The 19,549-nt window shown below is 43.3% G+C and overlaps 1 protein-coding gene across 3 annotated transcripts in view; it reads left to right on the top strand.

The window, feature by feature from the left end:
* The window catches only part of sh3pxd2b (SH3 and PX domains 2B), a 54,733-nt gene that overhangs the window by 21,656 nt on the left and 13,528 nt on the right, over positions 1–19,549 (top strand). For all 3 annotated transcript variants that reach the window (XM_024393534.2, XM_024393533.2, XM_024393532.2), the window contains exons 4-5: positions 2,896–2,972; positions 10,102–10,193. In XM_024393534.2, coding sequence (XP_024249302.1) covers positions 2,896–2,972; positions 10,102–10,193 — 169 coding nt within the window. The remainder of the gene's footprint in view (positions 1–2,895; positions 2,973–10,101; positions 10,194–19,549) is intronic.

Here is a 19,549-nt window from a genome sequence, read left to right as displayed (position 1 = left end):
TTGTCTCCCCTTCTTGAATGAAATGAAATTGAACAGCTCAACATTTTTTCAGGTGGTTCCCATCTGAACTCCTACGTCTTCCCTTCCTCCACCTCCTCGTCTTTCAGAACAGGACCAGAAAGACATTCTGTTAGCTGTCTTGTAGTCACAGACTGACTTCTTCAGCTCTTTACAAACTGTGGCATGGCCTGATTTGCACAGCAGATTTCTGTCTGTACTCACAACCACATGGTCAGGGCAAGCAGTCTCAGACCAACGGGCCAATCTGGTCGACTCAGACCAAACCAACAAGACACGGAAGTGGTTTTCCTGTCAGGGCTTGGTTTGTACTTCAAGGCCTCTCGTTTTGTTTTCACTTCTTTGGCCTCTTAGGATCAGCAAAGTGGTTCTGTTTGCATCTGCAAAATGTCCGCTCAGTGTTTTCCTGCCTCACCATGGTTATGATTCTGGATATGAGTCGCCAGTCGACTTCTTCAACGTTGTGAAGGAGAACAGTTGATCAACTGTTGACAGAGGACTTCATGATGAATGTTTTTATATCCAGGCTGTCTGGTTGGCTGACAACCTCAGTGACTTTCACAACCGGAACTTCTGTATGTCAGCCTCCACACACAGCTTCCTTTAGTCATATCAGGAGCAAACTTGCTCTTTTGACTTCAAACATGCCAGCTACACAAATGGTTCCATGGAACTGAATAATTCAATGGAACTAAATACATTGGATCCTTCTATTGTCCTTAAGCAGCCCATTTTTATGTCCACTTGTGTAGCAATATCATATTGTACAACCGTTAGTATTGTACAGAGAAATACAAACCTTGTATTTTATTTTATTTATTTTACCTTTATTTAACTAGGCAAGTCAGTTAAGAACAAATTCTTATTTTCAATGACAGCCTAGGTGTTCAGGGGCAGAACAACAGATTTTTACCTTGTCACCTTGGGGATTCGATCTTGCATCCTTTTGGTTACTAGTCCAACGCTCCAACCACTATTGTTGAATTTGAGTGTGGTGTGCCGGTAACATACTAGGCCTTTCTACAGCAGCGTATGAAGTGGCTGTATTCAAGAGTCACCATCTGGGACCTCTGTAATTACTAAACACACCTGCAATCTATCTAGCCTTTCATTGGAAATATCTCTTTCCAGCACTCTGCCTGAAACTCAATTCATGAGCCAACTCTGTAAACATTAGTAGTGGAGAATGATTGCAGATGTTTAATGATAGAAGAAACACATTCAATTCTTTTCCCTTGTTTGTGAGATCAAGTTGAACGACTTGAACGATCTAGTCTCCCAAGAGGACAGATTTGTTGAATATTTAATATATTTTTATTTAATTTTATCTCAGCTCTTAATGATTGCATCCAGAACAAATGAGACATCAACTAAATAAAGATTTTAAACGATTTATATAATCATCTGCCCATTCAATAGGGACACTACTGTTTCACATGAACGTTTCCTGTGGCTATCCTGACCTGGGGTGTCTTCTGTTGAGTAGAGAGCCTGAGAGAAGAGGCTCCTCCCTGTTCCCGCTCTCTCTGTTCCATACTTAGTCTCTCTCTGTTCCATACTTAGTCTCTCTCTGTTCCATACTTAGTCTCTCTCTGTTCCATACTTAGTCTCTCTCTGTTCCATACTTAGTCTCTCTCTGTTCCATACTTAGTCTCTCTCTGTTCCATACTTAGTCTCTCTCTGTTCCATACTTAGCTGTTTGATACCCAGCTGGCCACTCTGGCCACAGAGTTGCAATGAAGTCTGCCTGGCCCAGGTTTGAATCTGTACTGTAACAGCAGCAGACATTTTATTTTTCCCTAAACAGGCCTTTCGTCAACTGAGAATGTGGCACATACAAAATGGGTGGGAAGTGTTGAGTCAGCACTTTTCCCTTGACCCAGAGAGCTTGGAAATGGATCCCCTGTGTAATACTTATATTTCACTTTGTACGGCTTAGATGTGCCCGTGTTAGCAGTCTTAACAAATATCATAAGCCCCCTGATGAGGAGATACAGTCACTTCTAAGATCTCTCTTTTTGACCTGATATTTTACTGGCCTGACTTAATACCTCGGTCCCATGGCTCTGTAATGTAAATTTACAAACGGGTCCTCCATGGTTAAAAGGAGAGAGAGGTACCAGTCTGCTCCCAACTTCCTGCATACCAGAAAACTTAATAGGTTTTCTGAGACCTATTTGTATCCATTTCTTGTTATTGTTCCAGTGACCCAAATCCAGACTCCCAGCGGTGGCCATTTTTGTGGCTGTGCGATAAGAACGGAATATAGATGCCATCCACTATATGATAAAGAAGGCCAACAATTCACAGTGCACTTAATGACTTTCATTGTGCTGTCAGAGTTGGGTTATTGATGAGGCCACTGTATTAGCCTAAGATAGTAGCTGTGCAATATAATGGACTGGACTGCAGTCTTTACACAAGCCCACTCTATGAAGACAAGTCATTGTCCTTCACAACTGTAACATACATACTGTATGTAAGCCTACTGTTACCATTCCAAATGTACCATGAGATCATTTGTTGGGAGTAAAGTGAATCAGTCTTTAGTCTAGATTAGTGTGTTTCTTTAGGAGCAGGTTTTAATAACATTCCTGAATGGTTAAATGTTCATGTAGCCTACATGGTATACTGCATGGGAAGGTATCCAGTGTAGGCTTTTTAGAAAAAGTCAGTACAGTATTTTCAGGAAAAACCGAATAGTGCAGGTATGGAGTATTTATCACGTTGTATGCCTGCTTGTATAATTGCCACAACTACTGTGAATCGACACCATTGAAAAGGAAAACAAGTCATGAATACTCATACAGTTTGAGCCTTTATCCTTGGAAGACATAAACTGTAGATTCTAAAGACTGGTTTTCTTCTTCCTTCCAGGGAAGATCCTGTTCAGGAGAAGCCATATCAGGGATGTGGCCATGAAGCGCCTGAGGCCTATCAACGAGTACTGCAGGGTGAGTACTGACTCAGCTGGTGGGGAAATTCAGGGGTATTAAAGCTTTCACACTCGTCACCCATCATGGAAGAAACAACAATAGGGCCCAGAAAGAAACCTGGAGGGGAACCAAATCCTTGAGTGTTAGGACCATATCTCTGTGGTAGATAGAAGTCCAGATTAGAGCTAGGAATGTATCCTTGAGCCTGCTTCCCATAGCCTTCCCTCACGTGGTTCACTTCACAGATCAAATTTGAACATTTTAGTCATTTAGCAGACGCTCTTATCCAGAGCGACTTACAGGAGCAATTAGGGTTAAGTGCCTTGCTCAAGGGAACATCAACATATTTTTCACCTTGTCGGCTCAGGGATTTGAACCAGCAAAACTCTAACCAATAGGCTGCCTTTCTGCCACCCAAAACAATTGAACAAGGACTCCTGTTGTTTAGAAATCCAAGTATGTGCTCTGTGATAGGCACAGCAGTGAGGGCTTTCAGATAGCATGGCTGTCAGAGTGAGACTGTTTTGAATTCCATGTATTCACCAGCTATGATTCCCAGAGGCCAGAGTCACATCTAGTTCCACTGACCTGTCATATCCATTCTCTGCTTTGCTTTAGTTGATGTGTTTCTCTATACAAAGACCCAATACACTTGGATTTTTTTGAATGTATTTATCCATTATTTTACCAGGTAAGTTGACTGAGAACACATTCTCATTTGCAGCAACAACCTGGGGAATAGTTACAGGGGAGAGGAGGGGGATGAATTAACACCCCTACTCTTACGATAAGTGCCATGGGATATTTAATGACCTCAGAGAGTCAGGACACCCGTTTAACGTCCCATCTGAAAGACGGCACCCTACACAGGGCAGTGTCCCCAATCACTGCCCTGGGGCATTGGGATATTTTTTTAGACCAGAGGAAAGAGTGCCTCCTACTGGCCCTCCAACAACACTTCCAGCAGCATCCCATCCAGGAACTGACCAGGACCAACCCTGCTTAGCTTCAGAAGAAAGCCAGCACTGGTATGCAGGGTGGTATGCTGCTGGAATGTTGGAAACATGCATATTCTCTATGTTTATCATTGCCCAATGGGAAATATAAGATAACAAAATCAGTCATCCTCAAATATATTTTCTTCAGGAATTAGACATTGAGGAAACTGAAGGCAGTCTGGAACATGGCTGACTGAGAAAAAACTAAGCAGAGAATGTGTTTTGCTCTTTGTGGGAAGGGAAAGAAGAATCCACCTCTGTGGCGGGCAATAGTGGTGCTGTGGAATCTCTGTGGGAAGCTATCTGTCCACTATGCAGTGCAGAGGTTATGAGCAGTGCTGAGCTAGCCCCAGTCAGCAACATCACCAGGCCTTGTGTTTCATTTGAAAGGGCTGCCCTATAAACTGCCTTTTTTGCCTGGTAACTGTTTTGCAAGGTGGTCATGCTCTTAAAAACAACATATTCCCTGGCATGTTGCAAGAGTGCCTTTGTTTATGAAGCCAGGTCACTGTTGAGAGAGATGGGGTACACATTAGAGGTCGACCAATTATGATTTTTCAACGCCGATACCGATACCCCTTATTGGAGGACCAAAAAAGCCGATACCGATTAATCTGCCGATTTAAAAAAATTAAATTAAAAAAGGAGTTATTTGTAATAATGACAATTACAACAATACTGAATGAACACTTATTTTAACTTAATATAATACATCAGTAAAATCAATTTAGCCTCAAGTAAATAATGAAACATGTTCAATTTGGTTCAAATAATGCAAAAACAAAGTGTTGGAGAAGAAAGTAAAAGTGCAATATGTGCTATGTAAGAAAGCTAACGTTTGAGTTCCTTGCTCAGAACATGAGAACATATGAAAGCTGGTGGTTCTTTTTAACTTGAGTCTTCAATATTCCCAGGTAAGAAGTTTTAGGTTGTAGTTTTTATAGGAATTATAGGACTATTTCCCTCTATACCATTTGTATTTAATTAACCTTTGACTATTGGATGTTCTTATGGACACTTTAGTATTGACAGTGTAACAGTATAGCTTCCGTCCCTCTCCTCGCTCCTTCCTGGGCTCGAACCAGCAACACAATGACAACAGCCACCATCGAAGCAGCGTTACCCATGCAGAGCAAGGGGAACAACTACTAGAAGGCTCAGAGCGAGTGACGTTTGAAACGCTATTAGCGCGCGCTAACTAGCTAGCCATTTCACTTCGGTTACACCAGCCTCATCTCGGGAGTTGATAGGCTTGAAGTCATAAACAGCGCAATGCTTGACGCACAACGAAGAGCTACTGGCAAAACGCACGAAAGTGCTGTTTGAATGAATGTTTATGTGCCTGCTTCTGCCTACCACCGCTCAGTCAGATACTTAGATGCTTGTATGCTCAGTCAGATTATATGCAACGCAGGACACGCTAGATAATATCTAGTAATATCAACCATGTGTCTTTAACTAGTGATTATGATTGATTGTTTTTTATTTATTAAGTATAATGCTAGCTAGCAACTTACCTTGGCTTACTGCATTCGTGTAACAGGCAGTCTCCTTGTGGAGTGCAACGAGAGAGAGGCAGGTCGTTATTGCGTTGGACTAGTTAACTGTAAGTTTGCAAGATTGGATCCCCCGGGCTGACAATGTGAAAATCTGTCGTTCTGCCCCTGAACAAGGCAGTTAACCCACCGTTCCTAGGCCATCATTGAAAATAAGAATTTGTTCTTAACTGACTTGCCTAGTTAAATAAAGATTTGGAGGGATGCGGATGGGGGGGCTGGTCAGGATGGCTGGTTTGGAGGGATGGGGATGGGGGGCTGGTCACGCTTGCTGGTTTGGAGGGATGGGGATGGGGGACTGGTCAGGATGGCTGGTTTGGAGGGATGGGGATGGGGGGCTGGCTGGTTTGGAGGGGTGGGGATGGGGGGCTGGTCAGGCTGGCTGGTTTGGAGGGGTGGGGGTGGGGGTGGGGGGCTGGTCAGGCTGGCTGGTTTGGAGGGATGGGGATGGGGGGGCTGGCTGGTCAGGCTGGCTGGTTTGGAGGGATGGGGGGGGGGCTGGTCAGGCTGACAGAGTGAAACGTAGAAGGTGTTTACTTTATGGTTCCTTTCATGTTTGGCTCGGAGGATCACCATTTCAACCTTTCTGTCAAATTCTGAGTGAAGTATGAACCTGACTCACATGGAATTCCCCATGCTGGAGTTTCTGCTTTTAGGAAAGGAGAGGTTGATGCCTGGAGAATATATAAGTTTCAAGTATCGAGCTTCTATTTTATTAGACGTATGTATGGGAAGGATGCACATAGTATACATCGTCCAATGAAATACTTACTTGCAGGTTCCTGCTCAACAATGCAACAACAATAAGAAATAATTCAAGATAAGTATATGAATATAAAGTAAGTTGTTCAGTGGAGTATAATACATATTATAGCATAAGTATCCTGGAAGCACAATGACTCAGATTTAACTTTTATTTAATCAGCGGAGCCTGTTGAAACCAGGGTCTCATTTTCAATGATATGTAGTCCATCTGAAACCAGTGTTTCAATTGTGCATTATTTAGCTATCATAATTAGTCTGGTTGCAGCAGTTGTGTGTGTGCGCATCTGAGTGAGTGCATGTGTGCTAAGGTGCAGAGAATCACAGCAGGTGTTCAGTCCAGTTCAAGTGTTCAGCAGTCTGATGGCTTGTAGATAGAAATTGTCTCTGAGTCTGTTGGCATCAGACCTCGTGCTCCGATACCGTCTCCCCGACGGTAAGGGAGTGAGACACTTGTGGCTGTGGTATGGGAGCTCCTTGATGGTGCTGCAGGCCTTCCTCAAGCACCTGTTCCAGATGTTCTGGATGGACCATATACAGTAGGGTTGCACTCCCGTTGTACCCTATTACCGCTGCTGTACCCTATTACCGCTATTGTACCCTATTACCGCTATTGTACCCTATTACCGCTATTGTACCCTATTACCGCTATTGTACCCTATTACCGCTGCCGTACCCTATTACCGCTGCCGTACCCTATTACCGCTGCTGTACCCTATTACCGCTGTTGTACCCTATTACCGCTATTGTTCCCTTAAATCTATCACATCCCACAACTATCCCAGACCATGTTTGGAAAATGAGTTAACTTTTATACTATGGGGGATAGATTAACATAGGCTAGTGCTTTTACTGTTCGTTAGGCCTACTCATATTGTTGGCTGATGAAAAGTAAATGTGGACAGTTCTTCCAATATCTTCCATATGCATCTCGTAATTAGATACAAACGTTTGCAGTTGCGTCCCCGAAGTGGCTGTCTTCACTTGTAGCCTGTGAGAAAACCCTGATCACGTGACGGAAAGCCATGAGAGGTTCTTCAGCACGCAGCCGGGAGAAGGAAATTATAATTATTATATTCAGCCCAAGGGCACAACGGCCACTGGCCACATCCATGTGGCATGGATTTTTTTTTAGAGGGCATTATGGCCACACAAAGGGAAAGCTGGGAAATTCGAGGCATTATCAAGTTGCTTGTCAAATTGTGAATGAGAGACTGATGAAGTGTGTGCAGCCTGCGCAAAAAAAAACAAAGCAGAGCTCATGCCTTTCATGCGACTTATGATGATTTGAAAAAAGTCGCATCATGCAGCCTTAGAATGTATTAAAAATCAAAACAAATAGCCCAACATTTGTATCACAACTAAAGTTACATAAACAACTCTAAATCAGCACATAGGAGTACCTGTTTCTTTGTTAAATGTTCAACACAGAATAGCCGTATGTGCGCACTCCCTCAAATAGTTTGGAGAAAATATCCTTTCTATTTTATTCAGCTATGTTCAATTGTACTCTTCATACTATAAAATAATATCAAATAATGCCATGGATATCTAACCAAATCTTGTCTGCTAAATGAACTAGTGTAGCCCACAGCCAAATGGCAGATCAGGGCCTAACATACTGTAAGGACAACTCCAAGTATGCTATTCTGTTCTTCTGAAATAGACTACATTTTCTTAATAACATGTTTCTTTAGATAATCTAATCTACTATTAATCTACTCTACTACTAATCTAATATACTTCTAATCTACATCTAGTCTAATCTACTACTAATCTACTCTAATCTACCACGTCTAAACTAATCTACTTCTGATCTACTACTAATCTAATATATTACTAATATAGTCTACTACTAACCTAATTTGATCTAATCTACTGCTAATCTAATATACTACCAATCTAATCTTGTGTATACATATATCTGGAAATTCTCTCCCACCTTCATTGTCCTCTAACTCACACACACACACACACACACACATACATACATACATACATACATACATACATACATACATACACACACACATATATATACACACACACACATATACACACACACACACATACACACACACATACACACACACATACACACACACATACACATATACACACATATATACACACATACACACACACATACACACACACATACACACACACATACACACACACATATACACACACACATACACACACACATATACACACACACACACACACACACACACACACACACACACACACACACAATCGTCTAAATGTTGTCTGCTGTAAAGTCCATTTGCTGTAATGTGCCTCCTGGCTTCCAGTCTCTGGGTAGAATACTAATGACTGGCAAGGTCACAGGCAGAGTGGAGGGGGGAGAAATCCAGGGGGAGGATGGTCATCCTAACCTCAGACACAGTACACCAGGTTCAGTCACCAGGACCAGGGGATGAGGGATCCTCTGGAGGTCAACACTTAAAGCCTTTCATCATCTGACTCTTAGCCGACTGTATCATTTCAGCTGAATATCCGATTTTTCTTTAAAAAATGCATTTTAAACTTTGAATTAACAACTGGGCATTCACTCTCACACACACACACACACCCTGAGGTTAATGGAGAACAGGGTTTCAGCTGAGACTATGGCAATCCTCTCACACTTTTAGCATGACCAGTCCATTGGCACAGCTTCCCATACAGTGAGCCTAAAAGGGCAAGTTGTCACACCGGACAAGGGCACCTTGAAATCTGGTTGGCCTGTGTTTTATGCCCGTCAGGTTTGATATCATAATTCAGGCTGTGTGGGAGAGAGAGAGTCGCCCCTCTCTGGGAGGACAGTACTGAGGCACTTAGCCTTATTAAAAGCAGACGTATGCTGGCTCTGGGCCTGTGATAGCCTTGAGAAATGCCTCATGGCAGCGAGGAGTGTGCTGCATACTTACCTCTCTGCACAGAGTGATAATAATGACTGTGCGGTCGGTGAGACCCACCAGCTGGTTCTGGAAATTGGATCAGTTGGATCACTGAGGCAATTCTCTTTGTTTGACCACCTCAGTGCTGAGGCCTTTGAGGCTTGGCTGATAAAGAGAAAAAGAATTCTCAGGCCAGTTAGCCTTTCATCTCTTGAGAGCCACAGCCCTGCCGGCCCCCACAGGGAAAAAGGATCAAAGATGTTAGATTAGAAACAGGAAATAGATTAGAATTAGGCAGAGTGCTGACTAGGCTCCATCTAGGTAGATGGGTTATTTATGTCAGTGTGGGCTAGCCGGGTGATGGCTTGTGTGTATTGCAGCTCAAATCCCTTGGTAGAGGCCTACTGTATGTACTCAAGGGGATATGGTATGTGAACGTAGCACCTCTCATGTAGCATCTGTCATTCATCCTGCTGTATCATTATAATGGTATGTCAAATATGAAGTCCCCCTGGCAAACAGGCTAGATACAGATACTTCCTACTTAACACCACCACTCCCAAACAGACTGGATACTTCCTGTTAAACACTACTACTCCCAAAAAGGCTAGATACATAGAGTTCCTGCTAAACACTACTACATCCAAACAGGTTAGATACTTCCTGCTAAACACCACTAATCCCAAACAGGTTAGATACTTCCTACTGAACACTACTACTTCCAGACCGCATCGATACTTCCTTCTGAACACTACTACTCCCAAACAGGCTAGGTACTTCCTGCTAAACACCACTAAAACCAAACAGGCTAGGTACTTCCTGCTAAACACGACTTCTCCCATTCCCCTAATATTAATACAATAACAGCATTTGGTTCTGATTTGATGAACTTTCTAAACTTCCTGTGTTTCTGTCTCCTGTGCAGGCTCTGATTCAGCTGCCTGTGTACATCTCCCAGTGTGAGGAGGTCCGTGTGTTCTTCGAAACCCGACCTGAAGACCTCAACCCACCCAAAGAGTAAGCCATGAATCACACCTTCTAGTTTAAGAAGCACGCTCTGTCGCTCAGTCGAATGCACAGCAGAAATGTCTCTGAGTGATATACACATCCCAAAGTTCACACCAGTGCTGGGCCAACAACAAACACTCTGAATAAAAAAAGACATGCATAGCATAATGCTGTGTGCAGGTTTCTTTCATGGAGTAGCTTTTTGACCACCTGACCACGATGTTATGTTGAAACAAGCCAATCCATCAGTAATAGGTTCGATCTAATCAAATCAAATTGTATTAGTCACATGCACCGAATACAACCATACAGTGAAATGCTTACTTACGAGCCCCAAACCAACAGTGCACTTTCAAAAAATGTGGATAAGAATAAGAGATAAAAGTAACAAGTAAAAAATAACAATATATACAGGGGGGTGCTGGTACAGAGTCAATGTGTGGGGGCACCGGTTAGTTGAGGTAGTATGTACATGTAGGTTATTAAAGTGACTATGCATAGATGACAACAGAGAGTGGCAGTGGTGTGGAGAGACTACCCAGATTATGCAAATAGTCTGCGTAGCCATTTGACTAGATGTTCAGGAGTCTTATGGCTTGTGGGTAGAAGCTGTTTAGAATCCTCTTGGACCTAAACTTGGCGCTCCGGTACCGCGTGCCGTACGGTAGCAGAGAGAAAAGTCTATGACTAGGGTTGTTGGAGTCTTCTGACACCGCCTGGTATAGAGGTCCTGGATGGCAGGAAGCTTGGCCCCAGTGATGTACTGGGTGGTTCGCACTACCCTCTGTAGTGCCTTGTGGTCGGAGGCCGAGCAGTTGCCATACCAAGCAGTATAATACAGGGTAAGGACTATGATGTCATGCTCCCTCTGGTATTGCTGTAGTGGACGGGGGAGCAGTTGTTGGTTTTCCCTGAGTGGGAGCTACATAACATGAGAGGAGCGGAACATCTGAGGGTGCATGAGCTCCGTGGAGTCTAAAGGCAGGCCCCTCTCTTGTAAATCTCACACATTAGTGTCATAACCAGCCTGTCAGTTACAATGTGCCAACACTAGGTCATAAAGTCACCACACAACTACCAGATGTCTGGAGGGCAGGAGGGGTTACTAGTGGTTATGGGTTTTCTGAGAGACCATGATATTAAGTTCAGACCCTCAACCTTTTAATAAAAATCAAATACAGAAAAACAGCTGTCAACCAAGGTGTGTGACTGGTCACCTTGTCTGTCATCATGTGACATAAGTGATGGATTTCTATGTCAGGCACTTGGGTTTGGTTGGAAAGGTAATTTTTATGGCTTAAACCATATTTTACCAGGTTTTTTAAGCTATTGCTTTCCCAGGGACGGCTGGTGTGCAAGACTAGGTTTTCTTCCCAGAAATATGTAAATGTGTCAAACCAGATGCTTCTCAGATGCTCTCTGCTTCTCCCTCACTTTTTGACAGGTCCTAATTTGTTTATATATCAGTTTTTCTTCTATAAAAGACAGCTTCTTATCTATGTCTGACTGGCAGTATATAAGCCGAGAAGCGTTTAAATGCTCAAATGCATTTCCCACAAAGCTAGGCCCATGTGTTATATTTATGTATGCCGAGAGGTGTTCAACTCTCACATCCCAAAAACTACTTCACGGCTTATGTGAGTAATGTTTCAATCTCATCTACGCTGTCGAATCTTAACCAGACACTTTTCTGCAAAGATATGCAAGTTCATTTTTTTTGCTGTGCTCCGTTTTACACTCAAATCCATAGATTGTGAATGAACATCAACTATATACAGTACCAGTCAAAAGTTTGGACACACCTACTCATTCCAGGGTTTTTCTTTATTTTTACTATTTTCTACATTGTAGAATAATAGTGTTGACATCAGAACTATGAAATAACACATATGGAATCATGTAGTTACCCATAAAGTGTTAAACATATCAAAATATATTTTATATTTGAGATTCTTCAAAGTAGCCACCCTTTGCCTTGATGACAGCTTTGCACACTCCTGACATTCTCTCAACCAGCTTCTTGAGGTCGTCACCTGGAATGCATTTAAATTAACAAATGTGCTTTGTTAAAAGTTAATTTGTGGAATTTGTTTCGTCATGACAAGGTAGGGGTATTCAGAAGATAGCCCTATTTGGTAAAAGACCAAGTCCATATTATGGCAAGAACAGCTCAAATAAGCAAAGAGAAATGACAGTCCATCATTACATGAATTTCAGTCAATGCAGAACATTTCAAGAACTTTGAAAGTTTCTTCAAGTGCAGTTGCAAAAACCATCAAGCACTATGATGGAACTGTCTCTCATGGGGACCGCCACAGGAAAGGAAGACCCAGAGTTACCTCTGCTGCAGAGGACACATTCATTAGTTACCGGCCTCAGAAATTGCAGCCCAAATAAATGCTTCACAGAGTTCAAGTAACAGACAAACCTCAACATCAACTACAGAGGAGACTGCATGAATCAGGCCTTTATAGTCGAATTGCTGCAAATAAACCACTACTAAAGGACACCAATAGGAAGAAGAGACTTGCTTGGGCCAAGAAACATGAGCAATGGACATTAGACCGGTGGAAATCTGTCCTTTGGTCTGATGAGTCCAAATTTGAGATTTGTGGTTCCAACCGCTGTGTCTTTGTTTGATGCAGAGTAGCTGAATGGATGATCACTGCATGCGTGGCTCCCACCGTGAAGCATGGAGGAGGAGGTGTGATTGTGTGGGGATGCTTTGCTGGTGACACTGTCTGTGATTTATTTAGAATTCAAAGAACACTTAACCGGCATGGCTACCATAGCATTCTGCAGCGATACGCCTTCCCATCTGGTTTGCACTTAGTGGGACTATAATTTGTTTTTCAACCAGACAATGACCCAACACACCTCCAGGCTGTGTAAGGGCTAATTGACCAAGAAGGAGAGTGATGGAGTGCTGCATCAGATGATCTGGCTTCTACAATCACCGGACCTCAACCCAATTGAGATGGTTTGGGATGAGTTGGACCTCAGAGTGAAGGAAAAGCAGCCAACAAGTGCTCAGCATATGTGGGAACTCCTTCAAGACAGTTGGAAAAGCATTCCAGGTGAAGCTGGTTGAGAGAATGCCAAGCGTGTGCAAAGATGTCATCAAGGCAAAGGGTGGCTATTTTGAAGAATCTCAAATATAAAATATATTTTCAGTTGTTTAAAACTTCTTTGGTTACTACATGATGTGTTATTTCATAGTTTTGATGTCTTCACTATTATTCTATGTAGAAAATAGTCCAAATAAAGAAAAACCCTTGAATGAGTAGGTGTCCAAACGATAGCTTTTCAACAGGGATGCTTATCATTCCTCTGTGTTTGTTGGCCATCGACATTACTGCAGTTGTGAGTACCTTAGTCACAATCAAAGATGGCTGCCTGATTGTCTGTTACAATATGCATGGTGTGTTCAGTGACTGCAGAGGAGATGGCTCTCTGTGGAAGGAGAAGAATACAAGGCTTGTCACTGATCTGGCCAGTATGAATGGCTCCTGTCAGGTCACCTCCGTAGACAGACAGACCAGAGCTAGTTCCCTCTGGCTGTTGCCAAGGACACATACATTATTAGCTACATCTCAGACAGACAAATCCCAAGCATCTGCTACTGGGGACAGCGGGAGGGGAGGATGGAAGGTGGGAGGGAGAGGCAGATGAATTTAGAAAAGACCTTGGTTTATCTTTATTCAAATTGGATTACAGCTCTTTCCTAATGCAGACATTGTTTTCGGCTGACATTGCACCAGCAGCCCCTCTCTCTTTGGGTCTCTATGGAGGGATGAAATACAGCCCTCCTATAAATCTACCGGAGTAGGGAGGGATGTCACTGTCTGTCCATCAGAAAGATTGAAGTAGCAGGCATGGGAGAGTAGAGAGATAGAGGGGAGAGCGGAGAGCTATAGAGGTGAGATGGACATCCAGCCAACTTGACACAACTGTGGGAAGCATCCCCTGTGGAACACTTTCGACACCTTGCGGAGTCCATGCCCAACAAATTGAGGCAGTTCTGAGGGAAGGGGGGGCAGTCAATATTTATTAGGAAGGTGTTCCTAATGTTTTATACAGTCAGTATAGAAGAGAGAAATGGCTGGCACCCCATACAGCTAGTTCATTATTAGACCTTTGTGGTCTGGTTGCTGGTAGTGGAATGGGCTTGCTTTGGGTTAAGGGAGCAGCTGTGTTTTAGTTTTACAGGCCTAAAGCTCCATATTGGACCCAGTCCTATTCAATGTCTCCATGACCATGATTGGCTAATCCATGGTCCAATGAAAACTAATTTGGCATGAGGGGAGGGCTGATTTGGTCTCTTGTTAATGTACAGTATACTGGACACTACCTAGTTGAGTCCTCAGTGGGGTCCTGTCTATCCCAGTATGGCGTGGTCTTTTTTACCCTGTTCTGACTCCCAAACACGATGCAAATTCTTTGGTCCTTTAACAACCTGCTGTATGTAAAATATTGTGTGCTATAGCTTGGAAAATAAATACATGTGACTAGATGACATGATGTTTGTTTCCAACATTAGGGCTGTTTTCCTAAAGAAGTTAACACGTTTAAATTACTTACGTCGGCCACGGAGAAGGAGGGCCCACAGTCCTTGGTAGCGGGCCGCGTCCGTGGCACTGTGTTATCCTCAAAGCAGACAAAGAAGGTGTTTAGTTTGTCTCCATATCCCAGTCTGCTGTCCCCACATGCTTCAAGATTGTCACCATTGTTCCTGTACCTAAGTATGCAAAGGTAACTGAACATCGCCCCGTGGCACTCACTTCTGTCATCATGAAGTGCTTTGAGAGACTAGTCAATGATCATATCACCTCCACCCTACCTGACACCCTAGACCCACTTCAATTTGCTTACCGCCCCAATAGGTCCACAGACGATGCAATCGCCATCACACTGCACATTGCCCTATCCCATCTGGACAAGAGGAATACCCATGTAAGAATGCTATTCATTGACTATAGCTCAGCATTCAACACCCTAGGACCCTCCAAGCTCATTAAGCTTGAGGCCCTGGGTGTGAAACCCGCCCTGTGCAATTGGGTCCTGGACTTCCTGACGGGCTGCCCTCAGGTGGTGAAGGTAGGAAACAACATCTCCACTTTGCTGATCCTCAACACTGGGTCCCCACAAGGGTGCGTGCTCAGCCCCCTCCTGTACTCCCTTTTCACCCATAACTGCGTGGCCAAGCACGCCTCCAATTCAATCATTAAGTTTGCAGACGACACAACAGTAGTAGGCTTGATTAACAACAACGAGACAGCCTACAGGGAGGAGGTGAGGGCTCTCACTCAACGTCAACAAAACAAAGGAGATGATCGTGGACTTCAGGAAACAGCAGAGGGAGCATCCCCCTATCCACATCGATGGGACTGCAGTGGAGAAGGTTGAAGTTCCTCGGTGTACACATCACTGACTAACTGAAATGGTCCACCCACAGACATTGTGATGTAGAATGCGTAAAAGCGCCTCTTTAACTGCAGGAGGCTGAAGAAATTGGGCTTGTCACCTAAAACCCTCACATACTTTTACAGATTAACAGTTGAGAGCATGCTGTCGGACTGTATCACCGCCTGGTATGCCAACTGCTCCGCAATTGTTACACATTACTTGTTAGATATTCTTGCACTGTCAGAACTAGAAGCACAAGCATTTCGCTACACCCGCAATAACATCTGCTAAACACGTGTATGTGACCAATAACATTTGATTTGATTTTAAATCTACTTTGTTTTGTTTCCTTACCACGATACTAACGAGTATCACGATACTGGTATAGTCCCGGCCATATCTCTAGCCCTCTGCTTCCCTTTGATAAGCCAGGCTAGTGGTGGACCTAGGGTTGTCTGCTAATGGATGGGCAAACTAATGGTTGGAGATTTATTACGACTGGGCCAGTGCAATCAACAGGGTTGCCAGGCGAACAATGCATTATGTGATTGAGAGTGTGAATTTAGAGGAAAATAAGACGGACAGTTGCCAGGAATAAATGAGAGAGAGAGAGAGAGAGAGACCCAGCCCAGTGATTAGAGCGTTGGGCCAGTAACCGAAATAACACTTTGATGTCCGTCCGAGAGAGAGAGAGAGAATTGAATGGAATTGAGATACGCTAATCTCTAGGTAATTATGTTATCAATGTCTTTATTCTTTTGGAACTTTTATGAGTGTAATGTTTACTGTTAATTTTTCATTGGTTATTTCACTTATGTTAAATAAATAAAGCCCCTTAAATTTAAATTTTAACTGAATTGAGAGGGACAGAGAGGGAGGGAGGGAGGGAGAAAAAAGTCTGAATTAGCCACTTCAGTTTTCACTAGCAACTGGACATTGAATTAGCTGCCTCCTGATGAGAATGGATTGAGGATTGCTGTCCTAGTGGATAAAACAGACAGAACAGATACAATATCATGTTCTCATTCAACCCAGTATCAGAGACTCACTATCAACTATGGCTGGGCTATATGGTCCAGATACCAGTATGGATTTTTCCAGTATCGCCTAAAAATATATTTTGATACAATGGTAAGTAATTTAAAACATTTACAAATTGGATTACTTCACTGTCTGTTTTGTGTCCGTTTGGTTGAGTATGAAACGGAATGGAGAAAGCCATAAAAGTTTAAAGTTTTAATGTCACAGTGAAATTCCTTTCTTATAAACTCAAAACCCAACAATGCAATAATCAATGATAATGTATTACATGAAAACACACACACGAGAAATAAGAATAGGAAATATGAAATACACAAAGTAAGTAAGCATACTATATTCAGGAAATATTTAAAAAGTCAGTTCCAATACCATATTTACATGTGCAGGGATACTGGAGTGAGGGAGGTAGATATGTTTAGGGGTAAGGGTACTAGGCTACAGCATATAAGATAAACAGAGTAGCAGCAGCTTGTATGTGGGTGGGTGTGTAGAGTCAGTATAAATGTATGTGCAAATTACGTGTAAGGAAGCAAATGATGGAGTGAGTATTTGTGTGTGAGTGTGTAGGGCCCTTTGAGTGTGCATTCAGACAAATATTGCAAATACAGCCTCCCGGGTGGCGCAGTGGTTAAGGGTGCTGTACTGCAGCGCCAGCTGTGCCACCAGAGACTCTGGGTTCGCGCCCAGGCTCTGTCGTAACTAGCTGCAACTGGCCGCAACCGGGAGGTCCGTGGGGCGACGCAAAATTGGCCTAGTGTCATCCGGGTTAGGGAGGGTTTGGCCGGTAGGGAAACCCTTGTCTCATCGCCCACCAGCGACTCCTGTGGCGGGCCGGGCACAGTGTGCGCTAACCAAGGTTGCCAGGTGCATGGTGTTTCGTCCGACACATTGGTGCGGCTGGCTTCCGGGTTGGATGGCACTGTGTTAAGAAGCAGTGCGGCTTGGTTGGGTTGTGTATCGGAGGACGCATGACTTTCAACCTTTGAAAAAAAAGGTCAACTCAGATAGTCTGTCTAGCTATTTTGTTTGCTATTTATCAGTCGTATTGCTTGGTGATAGAAGCTGTTCAAGAGCCTGTTGGTGTCAGACTTGATGCACCGGTACCTCTTGCCATGCAGCAGCAGAGAAAATAGTCTATGGCTTTGGTGGTCGGAGTCTTTTATGATTTTCTGGGCCTTCTTTTCACACTGCCCGATATAGAGTTCCTGGATGGCAGGGAGCTCGGCCCCAGTGATGTACTGGGCTGTCCTCACAACCCTCTGTTGCACCATGCGATCGAGGGCTGTGCTATTGCCATACCAAGCAATGGTACAGCTGTAGAACCTTTTGAGGATTTGAGGGCATGCTCGCGTGGTGGAGTTGATGTTGTCTAACCTCACCACCTTGGGCCAGCCCGTCAGGAGGTCCAGGATCTAGTTGCAGAGGGAGGTGTTCAGATCCAGAGTCCTAAGCTTGGTGATGAGCTTGGAGGGCACTATGGTGTTTTAACGCTGAGCTGTAGTCAATGACCATTTGTGGCAGGGAAATGTGTTTTTTGGGATTCAGTTCATTTGCATGGCAAAGAGGGACTTTGCAAATAATTGCAATTCATCTGATCACTCTTCATAACATTCTGGAGTATATGCAAATTGCCATCATACAAACTGAGGCAGCAGACTTTGTGAAAATGTATATTTGTGTCATTCTCAAAACGTTTGGCCACGACTGTAGAGAGGAAAAGGATATTTATCGTGGATACATTCTATAACTATTCTCACATTAATCGTATACTTTGCACATGAACTTCTGCCTGTTTGGGGTAAGAAAATAATGAATGTATTTATGTGTTGAATGTCTTCGTTCGTTGTCTATCTCGGTCAGAACCAAGCCCTCTCGGGAAGGTTGTTTCAGTGGGCTTGCCCATGGGTGTAAGGCACAGATGTCACAATGTCCTTCTTCTTAGTTGTTTGTGCTTGTAGTGGAGTGTTTTCAGAGGTGATATTCAGATGCACCAATGATTATCTTAGATGGGATTTTCTCCTTCCCATCTCGTCTTTAGTCAAAGTTTGAAGCACTTTACATGTGCAGCTGCAGACTGGCGGTATCCTGGTCTGGTAGGTGAGGTTATCTTCTTCACCTCGTGTTGGTTCAATGTTTCAACCATTTCCCACATGTATCTGACGCGCCACGCTTTTCTGGTTTGGTAGGTGCGTTTATCGTCTCATCTAGTGTTGAGGTTGGGAGTTTCAGTGCTTCCAACCTCTTATGTTAATTCTTAGCTAGTCCTTTTAAGCACTCTGGTCGTAAAGTGGTTCCATCACGCTGACAAGCTCTCTGACCTCATTCGGGGCGTGTCTACTAACTGTGCATAGTTAATATGAAAAACAATTATCTTATTAGAAAAGTAAAATCACATTCATATCTTAACAAAAATACTCACACCTATAATCATATATTTTATACAACATTTGGATGTAAACTTAACAGATAGAATGTGTCCACTTTCCTAGTTTCAGTATTGTCTTGATACCTTTCTTAATGACATCACAAAATAATAATCAATGTGATAATGATTATTCTTTAGATCCCACTGACAATTATTAACATTCCTATGTTAGAAATATTGTTCCAAAGTTCACTATGGATGTTAGAGATTTTGGGCGGCAAAATATCTCTGTAACAAAGCACATTCCAACAATTGCCGTGAGATGTCATAAAACCGGCCCAGACCACCCCCCCTCTTCTGTGGGTGAGATGGGTCTGGTCATCTTCAGCCATTTGCCAAGCTGATCTGAGGCCTTGGATCCTTAGCCAGGAGAGTCATGACACTAGGGTGGCTGGTGGAGTTAATGTATGCCATAACCAGCCTCTCAAAGCACTTCATGATTACAGAAGTGAGTGCTACAGGGCTGAAGTCATTGTGGCATAACGCCTTAGAG

The sequence above is a fragment of the Oncorhynchus tshawytscha genome, linkage group LG30 (genome assembly GCF_018296145.1).
Source record: "Oncorhynchus tshawytscha isolate Ot180627B linkage group LG30, Otsh_v2.0, whole genome shotgun sequence".
NCBI classification, from domain to species: domain Eukaryota; kingdom Metazoa; phylum Chordata; class Actinopteri; order Salmoniformes; family Salmonidae; genus Oncorhynchus; species Oncorhynchus tshawytscha.
Note: the sequence above shows the minus strand (reverse complement) of the source record. Positions and strands in the feature narration are given on the sequence as shown.